This window comes from Microtus pennsylvanicus, chromosome 9, assembly GCF_037038515.1.
Source record: "Microtus pennsylvanicus isolate mMicPen1 chromosome 9, mMicPen1.hap1, whole genome shotgun sequence".
Taxonomy (NCBI): domain Eukaryota; kingdom Metazoa; phylum Chordata; class Mammalia; order Rodentia; family Cricetidae; genus Microtus; species Microtus pennsylvanicus.
In genome coordinates this window covers 100923629-100940453 of record NC_134587.1, presented here as the reverse complement: position 1 = coordinate 100940453, position 16825 = coordinate 100923629, and the positions used below count along the sequence as shown (strand labels likewise).

Below are 16825 nucleotides of genomic sequence, written 5' to 3'. Positions count from 1 at the left end.
TCAGTCTAACTGACTTGGCAAAGTTCCAGGCCAATCAGAAGACTTTTCTCCAACAAAAGGCAGAAGATGTCCAAAGACTGACACTGGAGGTTGTCCTCTGATTTCTCCACATAGGCTTCACACATGCAACACCCACACACTTACATGCACTCATACATGAGAGTGCACACACACACACACACACACACATGTGCAAACCATGCATTATTTGTAATAGCGAGGACCTGGAAACAACCTAGAGGCCCCTCAACCAAAGAATGGATAAAGAAGATGCGGTATATTTACACAATGGAGTACTATTCAGTGGTAGAAAATAGTGATACCTTAACATTTGCCGGCAAATGGATGGATCTAGAAAAAAACCATATTGAGTGAGGTAACCCAGACCCAGAGAGACAAGTGCATTATGTACTCACTCATAAGTGGCTTTTAGACATAAAGAAAAGAAAAACCAGCCTACAAATCACAAGCCCAGAGAACCTAGACAACAAAGAGGACCCAAGAGAGACATACATAGATCCAAATTGTAGGGAGAAAAAGACAAGCTCTCCTGAGTAAATTGGGAGCATGGGGGTCATGGGAGAGGGGAGAAAGGGAATAGGGCAGAGAAAAATGTATAGAGGAATAAAAACAATAAAAAATTTTACTATAAAAAGATTTGAATCAGGAAATGTGGTTACAAGATTTTAATGAAATTGACAATGTGCTGTGAATACAGAAAAAAAGGGGGGAGTCTATTTTCATTACCTTGCATCTCCTGGAATCAAGTAAATGTGGACTAAAAGTCACTTTTACTCTTTGTGTTTTGCAGATTGTCTTAAATTTTACCACAATGGACCTGTACAAGAGTAGTTTGTGTTGGTATGACTACATTGAAGTAAGAGATGGTTACTGGAGGAAGTCGCCTCTCCTTGGTAAGATTGATTCATCTCCTCCGTGGCTGCATATATATTCCATCCAGAGTAGAGGCAGATGGCATTTTCAAGAGTTGTCTGACAATTTGACTCCATATGACTGCCCTTGTTTATGTTTTTAATTATTTGATTGTTTCCAAAAACTGCTCAAGGACAAATAGACAAATAGATTGTTTCACTGAATTAAAGTTACTTAAATATGGGATAGATTATTGGATCTGAACCCAATGATTGAGCATAGCTTCCCAAAGATTATGTTTATTATGATTCAACAACACAGCATTTATTTCTACACTTAAAATTTAAGGATAATAGTTTGATAGATTTTATATATATATATATATATATCTGGTTACGTTTGCATGTGCGCATATGTATGTATATATGTGTATATGTGTGTGTATCATCTCTTTCCTAAAGCAGCAGAGTGAATCATCAGGTACATGTATGTTAGCTGGCTTACTATGACAGGCAAATGTGCTTCCACTGTAAACATCTCAGTCTTGTCTCTTGGAGAATCTTTCTGAGGTTGAGAAGAGGCATCTGTAGTTTGTGTCAGTAACCACAGCTCAGATTGGTGTTCATGAACATCTGCTTCCAGAACTGAATTTCTGAATTTCTGCTCAGAGGTGAGAGGTGCTGTTAGCCGTACTACAGGTCCACAGCTTCTCCGCCTTCATCTCCTTCCTTTCTTAGACAGTGGTCATTCCTTCACTTTTTGTCATAGATTTTCTTAGTTGAGCTTTAATCCAGGACTGCTCAGCATCCAGGATGTTTAATCTAGGATCTTAAAACCCACTGAACAGACTGTTTTACTTAGAGCCCTGGTCACTCTGAGCCATCTGTGCAAATATTTCAAAGCAAGAACCAAAAAAAGCCAAACTGACATGATACTTCAAATCGAGGAAAATACGTTTTCTCCATCTAGCCTCTCAACCTAGATGAAATAATATATTGGATGTATAGTTGGAACCCCAGAAAACCTTTCAGTGACTTCACGTTGGAGAATCCAATCTGAATCTCCATTCTGACAAGGACTTCGCGTGATGGCTCCCTCTGTGTTACTGGTTCCGTGTAGAGTGGTTCACCAGACCAACTCAGTGTCACTTGGACAACCTGCCAAAATCTCCCCTTGATAGACGTAGCTCTGAATGGACTAGCTCAAACAGACAGCAATGGACTCACCAGGGAAGGATTTAGAACTGTGGAAACTCACGTGGCCAGAATGCATTCGGAGAAACTCAAGTTGGAAGATGCAGTTATCAGATTTGTTGGTAGTTCACACGTATAGGACAGATAACATGACACTGCCCTTTGCCACATCTTTTTAATTTAATAGGCATCTTTGGAAGACACTTCTTTACTGATTGGCTCCTACTATGAATTTTCTCTATTCAAATTAGGTATTCATTTTTACTTTAAATTTATGGATATGATTATTTTTCTGCACCACATAAACATGCATAGTAATGCTGAGGGTTTTTTTTCTCTCTTTTGTGTTTATCCCAGCCTATAATATATTCATGTGTATTGTGGCTATATATGTGAATAATGACCAAGAGAGGTAAAACTAGGTAGTCGTGGCTATATATGTGAATAATGACCAAGAGAGGTAAAACTAGGTAGTCGGGAAGGACAGAATTTGGAATAAAAGACTCAGAAGTTCTGAGAAAGAAAAAGATACTGAACAGAGAGAGATTATCCAGGAAGATCAAGAGCAGTGGGGAGGAGTGATTAGGATGAGACAGAAGGAAAACCTACTAAACACACTTTATTCAAAGTTTCCACAATGATATGTAGTAACTGTATGCTAAATTAAAAATAAAAATAACCATCAGAATGGAGAGCAATATATTGTGATTATAGAGTTATAATATATATGGTATGATTACAAGGTAAAATATATATTGTGTGATTATAAAGTTATAATGTTTGAACATTTGTTTCACACGGAAGCTGAGTTATCAGTTTCAAGAAGTAAACAATGAATCTGTGCAGGGATTATGTAGAAAGGAGGGCTAATTTTGTTGTTTTATCTCTTAATAACTCATACATATCCATATAGAATATGATCTACATTCAGAATAAATTTGATGATGCTTTTTCAGTTTTAATACCATGAACTACCATAGGTTTATCTGAAAATATTTAAAATATTTATCTGAAAATTTGTTAATGTAATATACCAGGGGCATCTTACACTCTTTGTTCCGAGACATTATCATTACTTTGACGAGGGGAAAATCTTCTCCTTTTGTCTGGAGAAAATTGTACCCTTGTAGGAGTTATCAAGTTAGAAATTGCTTTGAATTCTCAGGACAACTTGGGACTTTTTCTGTTTCCCAGAGAGTCACAGCAATGCCTTAGTACATCATGTGATCTTTTATGAATTTGGGGGATTAACACTTAATTCTTCATGTGATAATGATACTGGTGTCAATTAATTGAAGATTTTGAACTGGGTCTGAAGAGACTGCTTTATTTATTCAACTATATTAGGTCACAGTTGTGGCTCTAATTGCTAGAAATATAAGTCAAATTCATTTGCATATATGCATATATAAATATACATTAAAATATAAATTATATATATATATATATATAAATTGTGGAACACAAACAGAGCATAGTACAAATTCATATTTAGGAGCTTCTCTTTATCCTTTCCTTTCTTTTAGGTAGATTCTGTGGAGACAAAGTGGCTGGAGTTCTTACGTCTACAGACAGCAGAATGTGGATTGAGTTTCGCAGCAGCAGTAACTGGGTAGGGAAAGGGTTTGCTGCTGTCTACGAAGGCAAGTCACCTTAAACTTAAGAAGTCATTTCTCCCCCCAGTCTCAGCAGAATGTTGTTTGCTTCTGTTTCATTAAAATCAATAGGGAAAGCTCATTTTGCCGTTACATAATTTTATGAACCAATATGTCAATGATCACAGGATAATTTGAATAAAAATAACTTCACCAGCTTAAAAGTAAAGAACAATTGTTTTTTAGCGTAAGGGATTCAGCCATGAAACAGGTGAGACAAAGCAAATAGGGATTCTAAAGTCTGTTTCATGATGCCATGAAATGTTAAGAGAAATTAACATTTTATATTGCACCGATTTTTCAAAAAATCTGTTTGACCCTTGTAGTGGTGAAGCACTCTGTTCTGGGGAACTGCACAGAGAGTGATTGTGCACAGTTCTGAAACATGCTTTGTCTAAATGGGAGAGTCAGCAAGTGAGGAAGAATTTCTTACACGCTTGTTCTGTATTTGTTGAAGACAATGAGCCTGCATCATGCTCCCTGGCTGTAAAACAGCCTTTCTGGGCATGTTATGTGTGGATAAGCCCTTTCCCAGTGCAGGGTATCAAGTAGTTTCCAAGATGGGAGAGCCCTACTTCCCTTAAAGTCTTAAGTCAAAGGGAGAATTTTGTTTCAACGATTCACCTCCGGGCTGGGGAGGAGAGGTTATCAGGCAGGACCACCATGCCACACACATGGCACATGCCGGTGTCAGTGGCCCCAGGGGTCCTAGAGTAAAACTTGTTTGCTAATGAGCTGCTTCACCTGTGTTTGAAAAATCCAAGGAAATCACAGGGCCAACTCAGGTAACACCAACATGTTTACAGTCAGCCTACAAGTAAAAACAAAGACAACTGATTTTAGTTCTGAGGGAGACATCACAGCAATGGAAACTTCTGGACTCCTTGTCTTGTCATCCTTTATGTGTAGTCAAGTGACTGTGTTTATCCCATGATCTTTACGACACTACAGCTGTCCAGCTTTGATTTTTCATTTTAAGATGGTCTTTGTGTTCTTATAGGAACTAACCTCAAATGCTGTGCTTGAGGAAAAATAGAACAACATGGCATGCTGAGGTTTATTTGATTGCTTGTTTTTCCTTTCTCCAGCTATCTGTGGAGGTGAGATACGGAAAAATGAAGGGCAGATTCAGTCACCCAATTACCCAGACGACTATCGGCCAATGAAAGAGTGTGTGTGGAAAATAGTCGTGTCCGAGGGCTACCATGTTGGACTGACCTTTCAGGCCTTTGAGGTAAGAAGTCTTTTAGGAAAACTTCATAGGGCATGTGCTCTATAAATGACAGCGGCATTTACGAGACGTCTCATTAAGTCAGTGTAGAAGGAGCAAATCAGCCTTTTAATCAGCGAAGCAGCAGAGGGTAGCCTATAAAAAGGTAACATTAAGCAGAAAAGGTTATTTTTTTCTTTTTGCTTGTTACAGACATTTGCAAGAAGATTAAAGTGAGTTTACATTAACTGTGCTATTTGAAATAGAATGTTTGAAGTGTTGACAATAGGTTTTGAAGCCTTTTCATTTTTCCAGCAAATGCATGTGCTTCTATTGTAGACTTCTTGGAGGGTCCATTAAATCTGAGAATCTTTGTTTTCCCTATAGAGGTTTCTTTTAAGGTTATAAGGGAGAAAATGTCTTTTGCTTTTATATGATTACAAAAATTAATTATATCAAACATACAATTCTAAACATTCTTAGAAGCTTTTAACTTCAACAAAAACTACTTGTCAATGCTTGTGGGAGATAGCTCAGTGGATCAAACACCTGCCTGGGAACCCCCAGAACCCACATAAAAAGCCACCTGTGCTCCCAGCACTCTTGGAGGTGAGAAAGGGTATATACCGGAAAACTGATTCACTAGACCATCCAAACTCCCTACACTCTGGCTGAAGTCAGAGATCTGCCTCAGTGCGGAACATTAGAAAGGACACTGACCTAAACTTCTGGAGTCTACATGTAAACACACCCCAACACATATAATTGCCCATCCACATGTGAAGACACATGTAGATAAATATACACCACACACACACACACACAGACACACACACACGTACATGCAATAAAATAGAATACACCAAAGAGCAATCAGAATTATGAACTGAAATCTGATCTGACCATGAAACTAATCAAGATGGCTAATTCCTCCCTCCCTCTTTCACTCTCTCCCTACCTCCCTTCCTCCCTTCCTTCATTTCTCCTTTTTCTCTTTCTCTCCCTCCTTCCCTCTCTACCTTCCTTCATCTCCTTCTGTTCTCCCTCTCTCACCATCCTCCCTCCCTTCCCCCTCCGTCCCTCCCTCCCTCTCTCCCTTTCTTCCTCCTCTCTACCTTTCTCCCTCTGTTCTTCTCCCCTCCCTCCCTTCTGCCCTCTCTCTCTCTCCCTCTTTTCTTCTGTCTCCCTCCCTCCCTTCCTCCCTTCTTTCCTTCTTCTCTCCCTTCCTCCCTCCTCTCCTTCATTCCTTTCTCTGTAGTACAATAAGAACTAAGAAAGGAAACAATTAGAAGTGAAGATGAGGGGAATAGTTTTAAAGACTGCATAGCATGCTTCAGTAGTCAAAGAATCTAGAAAGTGAGAGTTTAAAGTGATAGGGGACAAACTGATGAGATCTGTCAGTGTGGTGGGTCCTTATAAGAGTTGGAAATCCAGATGCCACAACTGAGGAATACTTTCCTGCTGACCAGAAGAAGACTGACCCAATATCCAAGCCATCTGAAGGCTGTAGAGGTTCCCATGCTATCACTGGTGAAACACATTTCACACTTTAAGCAAAGAGGGTGGTCATGTCTTTGACCCATCGAGACAGCACCAGAGACATCTAGAAGACATCTATGCAGTTAGAGCATCTCCCAGCTCACACACAGGCCTGTGCAATCTGTCTTTGACCCTATATCTTCCAGCTTGCACTTGCTACTTACTTTATTTTTCACATTTAAATATGTGTGAAACTTCTTAAGTGACTAAACTAGGACCCCCCTGCCTGCTTCAACTACATACTAAACACAATCCTTTTTCTCATTCATTTCAGTACTTGGTGGAGGCTGTTCATTTGTTTCCCAGCCGCCTAGGTCCCGAATAATCACACAGAATCTGTATTATCATAGCACTGTTTGGCCTTTTAGCTCATGCTTCCTATTGGCATATTTCAATATGTGCAGCACAAAAATGGAGGTGGAAACCTTAGAAATAAGGCCAAATGAAGAAAAAAACACTAGAGGTAGTAATAAAAGGTTATATCTGCCAAGCTTAATCCCAAAAGCACAGTGGTCTTGAATCATTCCATCAATCAACAATGATTAAATGGCAGCTAGGAACTAATGAGCAGCCTCCAACTACAAGTACATGATATCAATATTCTTCCAAATAGTGCCCACAACTCTACTCCTTCACTTAAACAATACTACATCGTGGTTTATACCGGTTGTCTAGCCACTTCTCTGCTCCTTTGCTGGGAACTCGTGGTAAGGCCCTAAGACCTTAACTCCATTCTGTGTAGTATAAGGTTGTAACATCACTTACAATCATCTAAAGGGTTTTGAGTTTAAAATAAAATCCAAATTCAATTGCTGTGATTCAACCCACTCCGCTTCTCACCCCTTCACTGCCAATCTTAGGATTGTCCTTGTCTTCCTATGCAACTTTTTCCACATGGCAGGTTTTGCTTTCAGTGTTCTTCTGATTCTAGGCCTTTCAACATTTCTCGTGATCCTCTCTCACTTCATCTACATCTCTGTTTATTTCTTTAAAATATATATGCCTTATATCTCAGTCTAAACCCTTCTATTACTCACAGTTCATGCTAAACTATTACACAATTTTGTTCATTTCAATTATTACTGCTTGTATTTAAGCTAAGAATCTGTATTTATAGCTTTGTTTCTTGTTTCACACTAAAATATGATTATAAAGAACAGAGAATTTGCCTGTGCTATTCTGTGTGGCTAAAGGTGTGAGAGTGCCCCGTGTTTGAGGGTTTAAAGTGATAGATCACTGATACTTCTCTTTAAGTACGTGAGTTTCAGTGCAGATTCACTAAGAATAAATAGGTAAGTTAAATTTAGACTATGGAGACTTGGTGTGCTTTCTGGCTGAAGTCAGAGTAGACAAACTGAGTTCTAAGAAATTCAGAAAGGCCAGAGACCAGGTGTCCCACCAAACCCCAAGTCTCCTAGGGGAGGAGCCCAAGTCTTAGTCATTCACTGAGTTATATACGGATTAAAATGAAACCAGCATTGGTATCCACAAACAGTTGGATGGGTTTGCTTGCTAGTTTTCCTACTCGCTAAAAATTATGGAAGCCTCAAATCAATATTTTATTAAGATCATTTACAGGCACACACTCAGCACCTAACAGGCACTTTACAAGCTGTGATGTGCCTTATGAAGAGATGTGTGTTTGATAAGCCTTATGCAGGCATGAGTCAGCGCTGTTGGCTGTGAGTTCAGTGTTAATGAACTGACAATATAAATTAAAGTATCCAGAAATAGAAATACACTTAAAACAAGGTTGTGCAGAAATTTGTTGATAAAACGTTTTGTAACTGGAATCTCACAGAAATGCAAAACCATGTTTGCCAAGAAGCAATGAATCTACACTTGTTAATTCACATGTTCTCAACAACTTTACAGAACATAAGTAATTACAATACTGTGAGTATAAAAAGATCAACAGAACATGTTTCCTCGGTTGCTCTAGAAAGCATTTAGTTAAATTTATTTAATTATTTTATGGGAATTTATTTTTGTTTAAAAATGTATTTCTATTTATTTTTGTTTAAAAATTTCTGGATTTTAGATATGGGTTTGGTTTCTATAATCGACATGGCAGATCATAGCTTTCTATAACTCCAGATTTCTGACTGCCACAGGGATGAGGCATGCATGTGGTACATATGTGCTAGCAAAACATCATGCCGATCAAATAAAATAAATAGATTTAAAAAGGAAATTCTTAAATACCATGTTTCCAATAAAAAGACTGTCTATATTATTTTCAATTTTTATTCATTTTAGTTTTTGAGGACTTTGTGCACAATTACTCTATTTATATCACTCCTAATTTTATTTCCCCCAGCTACTCCAATATTTTGTCCTTTATTCTCCCTAGTTCATGATTTTTACATAATTATTATTATTGCACACACATGCACACACACATTTATATACACATGTAACATGCATACACAATCTACCAGGGGTATTTAGCACTGATTTTATGCATGCGTGTGTGTACAGGGGTAAGTATTTGAGACTGGGCAGCCTATGTGGGAGCTTATCCCTTGAGGAAACTGATTCTCCCTCTCTCAGCAGACATTGACCACCTTAGTCTTCCTTCAGGGTTGGGGTGATATGGAATGTCTCCTCTCCATATTGGCATATCAACTGGTGTTGTCATTTTGCTGGTCTTGTTTTGGCAATCAAAGCCCTGTGATTTAACAGGTGCCTTTTTTCCATTAATGCCTATGTTTTCATTAATGTTGATAGATAGTATCCACTATCTAACAACAGGCATCATGGAATTCAGGTACTTAGGATCTTCTTCATCTTCTTCTTCTTCTTCTTCTTCTTCTTCTTCTTCTTCTTCTTCTTCTTCTTCTTCTTCTTCTTCTTCTTCTTCTTTCTCCTCCTCCTCGTCCTCCTCCTCCTCCACTCCCCCCCTTCTCCTCCTCCTCCTCCTCCTCCTCCAACATTCTCCTAGTCTTAGGGGTTGTGTTGCTAAAGTATCAGTCAGAGTTGGTCACCCATAGCCATTTGTTCTCTGTATTTTGACCAATTGTAGATTTCTGTAATGGTCTCTGTGGCAAAAAGAAACTTGATGAGGGCTAAGATTTACACTTACCTATGTGTATTAAGATAAATATTTGGTATATAGTTAGAAATTGTTTAAGAAAAAAGACAATAGTCAGTTCTCTGCTCAAGACCATGACCTCTCCAGTCCCAGGTAGTTGGCTAGCTTTATGGTTTCAGGCGGGCTACCCCTCTTATTGAGTGGACCTTAAATACAATAAGAAAACTTTTGGTTACCCTGAGATAAATGTGCCGCTCTTGTACCATTGGAAATATTTTTCTGACCTGAGTATAATTGTTATTTTTAGATTTACAGATAAATAGCACCAGTGATGATTCTTCTCTCTGGTAGCTTGATAACACATTCTGATGCTATGAAAGGCAGTCCTCTCAGAGGAGCCTCCAAGTCATGCTCAGTTCAATTCCTTCAAGTACTGAGTGTGGGTGGTCTTCAGCAATCTGGTCCAGCCTTCAGGTTCGAAAAGGCAACCAAGGACAATGGCAATAGATCATATTGTTTGGGGAGACTCTTGTATTTCTATGAAACACAAATTGAGTGAGTTTTCTATGGATTTATGCAGCTCTCTGTAGCTCATCTTCCCCCTCCCTCTGACCTTAACTTCCTGAGGTCACTGCAGCTTATACATTTAGGTGTAAAAATTTGGAACTAGGTCTGCAAATAAAAAAGCACCTGTGATGTCTGCCTTTCTGAGTCTGGATTAACTCACTCAGTATAATATCTTTCAGTTCTATTGACATGTTTTTTTTATTATTTTACAGTCAAATGGAATTCCATTGTGTGTATGTATCACAGTTTTCATGATTCATTCATCAATTTAATGAAATTTAGGTAGATTGCATATTTTAGCTATTGTAACTAGACCATCAAAAAACATAGCTGAGCTGTCTGTATACTAGGATGCCATATACCAAGGAGTGGGATAGCTTGGCTATATCATAAAAGTTTATGGTTAGCTTTTGACAAATTCTCCTCACTGATTTCCACAGTGACTGCATCAACTTGCAGTTCCACCAACACTGAATAAAGACTTTCCTTTCCTGCATCCTCACCAGCTTTCTTATCAGAGGAATCCCTGAACTTAGTCATCTGACTAGGATGAGATGAAATCTCAGAGTAGTTGTAATTCGAATTTACCTACTTGCTAAGGATGTTGAACAATTATTTTATGCATTTATTTATTGAGAGAACTCTCTTAAAATATATAGCCCACTTTTGCTGGGTCATTTTTTTCTTGAGTCTTTGTTTTTTGCATTCTTTATATATTATGGATATTATTCTTTTATCAGATGTAGACAGAAGTCTAATATTATTCTTCTGTCCATGGACATTCAGTTTTTCCTCAACCAATTGTTCAAGATGTTAGTTTTTAGCCACTGTCTGTTTTTGACATCTTTGTCAAATATCAGATGGCTGAAGTTATGTGAACTCACATTTGGGTCCCCCCTCCCCTTGATGTACATCTCTACTTTTGGGACAGATCCCTGCTATTTTTATTACTATAGTTCTGTAATAAAGCTTGAAATCTGGTATGTCAATCCTTTGGAATTAAAATATTTTGCTCTGAATTAGTTTAGATGTCTTTGGTCTTTTATGATTCCATATGAGTGTGAGCACTTTTTTCCTAGTTTTGTGAAGAATATCATGGAGATGTTGATTACAGTTATACTGACTGGAATCTGGTTTTGGTGGGATGGTCATTTTTACAATATTAAGTCTACCAATCTATGAGCACTGGAAGTCTTTCCATTTCTAATGCCTTTCTCATCCTCTTTCTTCAGAGATTGGATTTTTTTTAATTGTAGAAACTTTCTCAGTTGGATTAATTTTTGCATATTTTATTCTTTTGAAGATAATACAAATGAGAATATGTATATTAACACTTTCTTAGTGTGCATGTTGTTGTAAAGATAGAAGGCTAAGGAGATTTATAAGTTGACTTTGTATCCTACTACTTAGATGAAACTTTTGATCATTTCTAGTAATTTTCTGCTATAATATTTGGGATCCTTATGTATAATACCATATCATCTATAAATTGGCATAATTTGACTCTTTATTTGTCTATTTGTATCTCTTTAATTTCCTTCTCTTCCCCTTTTGCTCTAGCAAGGGCCTCCAGCACTTATACACTCAGAGATGAACAAGAAACTTTTTAACATACACCAAAGAAACTCATAACGTTATAAGGGAATACTTTTTTAAAAATTCCATTCCACTAAGCTAGGAAACCTAAAATGGATGCATTTCTAGATTCATGCAAACCCCAACAGTTAAAAAAAAAAGTAGAAGTCATCAGCCTAAACAAGCCCTTAACCAACAAAGAGATTGAAACTGAAAAATCAAAAACAAAAACAAAAAACTCTGAATAAGAAAAATTTGGGTCCAGATGGATGCACAACAGAATTCTACCTGAATTGCAAAGAACTATAATTATTACTTCCTAAATTATTAAAAAGCAGAGGCACAAGGAACACTTCTAAACTCCTTCTATGAAAATTTAACATTACTCTTAAAACCATGTAAAGATTCAACAAAACAGAAAGCTATAGGCCAATATCTCTGATGAATAAAGATACAAAGATTCTCAGTAAAATACATAATATATTAAACAAAAGTTACCCACCATGAACAGGTCATTTGGCCTTATCTCAATGATGCAGGGATGGTTCAATATACCTAAATTACTAAATGCACTAAATCACATAAATGGATTCAAAGACATAAAAATTACACTATCATTTCAATATATGTGGAAACCATACTTCACAATATTCAATGTTCTTCATGATAAAAGACATGGAGGGCATTAGACCTGAGGGAATGTACTGCATCATATAAAGGCTGCATGTCACAAACCCACACTCAATATCCTTCTAAATAGAGAAAAGCTTAAGACAATCCCACTAAAATAAGAAACCAGAAAGGGTTGTTCACCATCTCCTCTACTTTCCAATAAATATTATGTCCTTTATATTGAAAATGTGTAATTATGGTAAACGAGCTTATTGGTTCTCAACTGTGTTGTTGTTTTAGCTAGTGAAACAGTTTTAAATTCATTTAGTCCAGCTTTTACCTCCTTTCAAAAGTGCTTCAAGTTTTGCATTTCCCTTATCTGTGTAATATTTTTCCTTCAGATAAAGACTATTGAGATAAAATTATCCCTCATTTGATTGACATCTGCTGTAAAGCTCTCACTAATTGGCCACCATTTGTCCTTTGGAGTTAGTGTGTGTGCCATAGTTTAACTGTTCGCTTTGCCACTTTTATTATGTAAGTGCAGAAAAAAAACTGGACATGTTACTTTATTAGTGAACTTCATATAGCTTTGTGCAGGAATGGATACCAATTAGAGGGTCTCCCTAGTCATACCGTTTGGAAAGTGCTGTGTTCTTTAAGCTTGTCCTCTCAAAATTCACAGCTTGAGACCCATTCTGTGCTGATATTAGAGTTTAGGGTAATTAAGAGTGATTAGGTGGAGTCTCACGAAATGGGCTCAGGGCCCTTGTGAAGGAGGGATAGACAAAGGACACAGTGAATACTCATCCTCTAAAGAGAGCATCACCACAATGGATGAGTCTACCAGTGCATGGCCTTCTTAAATATTGTATCCTGAATGGGCCAATACTGGAAGTTTTCTCTTCTGCTACTGAATATATTGCCTCTTAACACCAACCCAGAAAAGTAAGTTTGTATGCGATATGGGATTTATTTGTACCACTTAAACTCCTTTCATTGGCAGTGTTATCAGTAAAAGATCTTCTAGTACTGTTTTATTTGAGAACTTTTGGCCTGAAGCACTATAGCAGAAAAAAATCGGGAGACTGGAAATGTTTACAGGAACAGCTTCAAAGAAATGCCAACAAAACAGAAAGAAGTAAAATAAACTCTGAGCTTAGTTTTGTTTAGATTGAAATCCCCACATGCATTAATTCAAGTGGGATTAAGTTTGAGGGACTTGTCAGCATGGCTACACACCCCCGTTGGCTGATACTGCCCTTATGTAAGCCAGAGATGCTTAACAATCTCAACCGCCCTTGAAATATGCTTCAACGTTCTGACTATACATGCGAGTTTTTGCCTTGCTGTTGTGTCTATCAGAAAGCAATCATTTTGTGTCTTTAAATATTTTTTATTAGCTTACAGTAAACAGATATGCCTTGAGAATATACTAAGAATCCAGGATAGAAGGTGTTAATTGGCTTACGTTTTACTGCTGGCTACTTACTTACTGTTTTGGGGTGTTCCACTAGAATATAAATTGTTTAATCATTAATCATAGTTGTCTTTACCACTTTTTTCTCAAAAGCAAAAATGTTTTTAATGTTTATCCAAGTGTACACCACTATGTCACATTATCTATAATGTTTCATTTTGATTGCAATACTAATATTTGATTGCATGATGTTAATTGAACTAATACTTTAGACCTTCATTTGCTTATGACATTTTTAAGATTATTTACTATAACAAATATATATAACATGTACCCCATAATCATTTTTAGATGCACCATTTAGTCCTGAAAATATACAAACAGAATTACACTGACTAAAATTGTTACATTTGGGAATATATATATATATATATATATATATATATATATATGTGTGTGTGTGTGTGTGTGTGTGTGTGTGTGTGTGTACATATACATATTTGCATACATTAACAGAAAAAAGGGGGCTGTGTATTTGAAGGAGAGCTAGGAAGGGCATATGAGAGGATTTGGAGGAAAGAAAGGGTAGAAATAAATCTTGTAATTAAATTATAATCTCAAAAATAAAAAATAAGAAAAAAGAATGTTTCATAATGTTTTGATGACAGTATTTAGACATCTTTTTATCTTACCACTTATAAATTTGTAGCCACTAGATGACAACTGCCATTTCCTTTTACCTCTAGTCCCTTAAAACACCCATTTTTCCAGTGCCTATGAACTGAGTAGTCTAGTGTCTCATGTAAGCAGAATAATTCAGAATTACTTTTAGCTTATTCCATTTTTCCTGTTCTTCAAGTTTCATATATAAAGTAGTATATATCACAATTAATTTTCCTTTTAAGATCAAATAACATTTCCTTGTTTTTGCACATTAGATTTTTTGTCTATTCATATATAAATTGATAGATGTTGTTTATACATTTTGGCTTTAATCAATCATTTAATTCTGATCATGGACATTGCAAACATTACCATATATATACATATGTACATATATATCCACATGCATTCATACGTGTGTGTTTGTGTATGTATGTGTGTTAAGATGTATACAGTGTAGCAAGGCATTGTGTGGCTGGATGGGTTATAAATCAGGGTCTGATCCTTTCTCTGAGTCCTCCTATAAGCAAGCAGTCATCCAAAGACTATGGAAAAAGTGGTGTATCTGATGTCTTTTGTACAATTTATTTTATCTTAGCTCTCACTAAATAGAAACCATTCACCTTTTCCTGGGTTCCCCACTAAGCAGCCTTTGAAGGTATGAGTTTTCAAAGTCATGAAGCGAAGCACAGAGCCTCTTTGTAACTCTGAACCTGTTATCCCCTTGTGTGTTCAGATGCCCTTCAAGGCCAGTTAAATATAAGCTTTTGAAAAACATGTACAAATTTCACTTTTACTTTCAACATTGTCTCTATGGATATTAGATCTGTTTACATTGTAATGAACTTGCCAGATTCATGGAGAGTTTATGCTCTGGTTACCTTTAAGTTTACAATCAATGAACAATGCTATTATCAAAACATAGTCACTTCATGTCAATTTTGCATGACATTGCATCTAGTAGTGCCTAGCTCTTGAATTATCTATGCTTATGCGTTAACTGTAGAGGAAACTGCCTTTTTAAAATTTTTTTTCTTTTATATGTCATTAGCTTTCTTATTTTTTTATGGAACTTATGGTTACTAGTTTAACATCCATCAGTTTGATTTAGATATTTATTCTTTTAAATTTTTATGTATGTGGTGAACCTATGAGTATACATGTACCGTATCATTGCAGGAGCCTAAAGAGGTTAGAAGAGGGATTTGGGTGCCCTGAAACTGAAGTTACAGGCAGTTGTGGGCTGCTGTGTGGGTGCTAAGCCAGGGTTTTTTGTAAGAGCAGCAAGTGTTTTTAACCACTGAGTCACCTGTCCATCTTCTTAATTCAGTTTTTAACTTTAGCCATATTTATACCCTTCCCAAATATCAATCAGTAAAAAAAATCTAATATAACTGGAAAATCTTGAATGCATAATGTAAGTGGAATAACTTGCATTTCTGTTTGTGCTTGATGTTGTAGTCCCAAGTCGAAGTATAGTTGTAATTAGCGTCGGTGGAGGAGATTCATTGTATAGGATTTACACTCAGGTTTACCCTGGAAAAGTATGTAAACCACAGCATTCCATTCACTGATAAAGTCTCTCAGATTGGTGTTGGGAAGGGATGAAGCATTTCTGAACACTGTGGATTTATATACATGAGGAACACTCCATTTGCTAAGCCGCTCAACTGCAAACATTTACGATGTGTGAATGCAATTTACATTCTAGATTATTAGTCAGTGCCAGATACCTGTTATTTAGTATATAAATAATGTCAAATCTGTAAGTAGGTACTAATGAAAATATTATTAAAAATATCATAAAATATCATAAAAAGCATTTTTCTAGGAAATACACTTTTGTACATGTAAGCATTTAAACTTTCAATTGTAACTAAGTAAACAGCAAATTTGTTATAAATAAAAAAAATAAATGATTGTTTTGTATCCAGGAAAAGAACATAATGAGAGTTATCAACAGGATAAAGCCAATTATTATTTCTGAAGCACAGAAGGAATTATTTTTAAATTTTTGATAGTGCCTTTTTTCATCCTGGTTAGTACTATGATTTTGAGAACAGTAGTCAAGCTAATATGAAAATTCATTTTACCTGACCTTGCTAAATTTTAATCTACATGACTTTTAATATGAAGCAATGAGGATGTTGAGTTTGAGGCCAGAGTGGAATACATAAGTAGTCCAAGATAACCTGGGCTATGCAGTGCAACTCTACCAATCATCAATCAATTAATCAACCTATCTGTCTATCTCTCAATGCATTTCCCTCTGTTACCTCTATCCTATGTTGATGCCCTATCCCACGGATTTAAAATAGTTGAGTTCCTTTGTGTGCAGTGTAACTGTTAAGTCTTTGTATTCATGTGTCTTCCTTTGTGTCTTCATATTACCAAGTCAGTGCTGTGCCACAACAACACATATTACCTTCCCACTGCACTTCTCTTACTAATATCTATTGCTGAGCAGATTGTTTCTACAATTTC

General features: G+C 36.6%; 1 protein-coding gene across 2 annotated transcripts in view; it reads left to right on the top strand.

Moving 5' to 3' along the window:
- Positions 1-16825, top strand: part of Tll1 (tolloid like 1) — a 178627-nt gene that overhangs the window by 129385 nt on the left and 32417 nt on the right. For both annotated transcript variants that reach the window (XM_075986871.1, XM_075986872.1), the window contains 3 exons: positions 812-914; positions 3593-3709; positions 4810-4955. In XM_075986871.1, coding sequence (XP_075842986.1) covers positions 812-914; positions 3593-3709; positions 4810-4955 — 366 coding nt within the window. The remainder of the gene's footprint in view (positions 1-811; positions 915-3592; positions 3710-4809; positions 4956-16825) is intronic.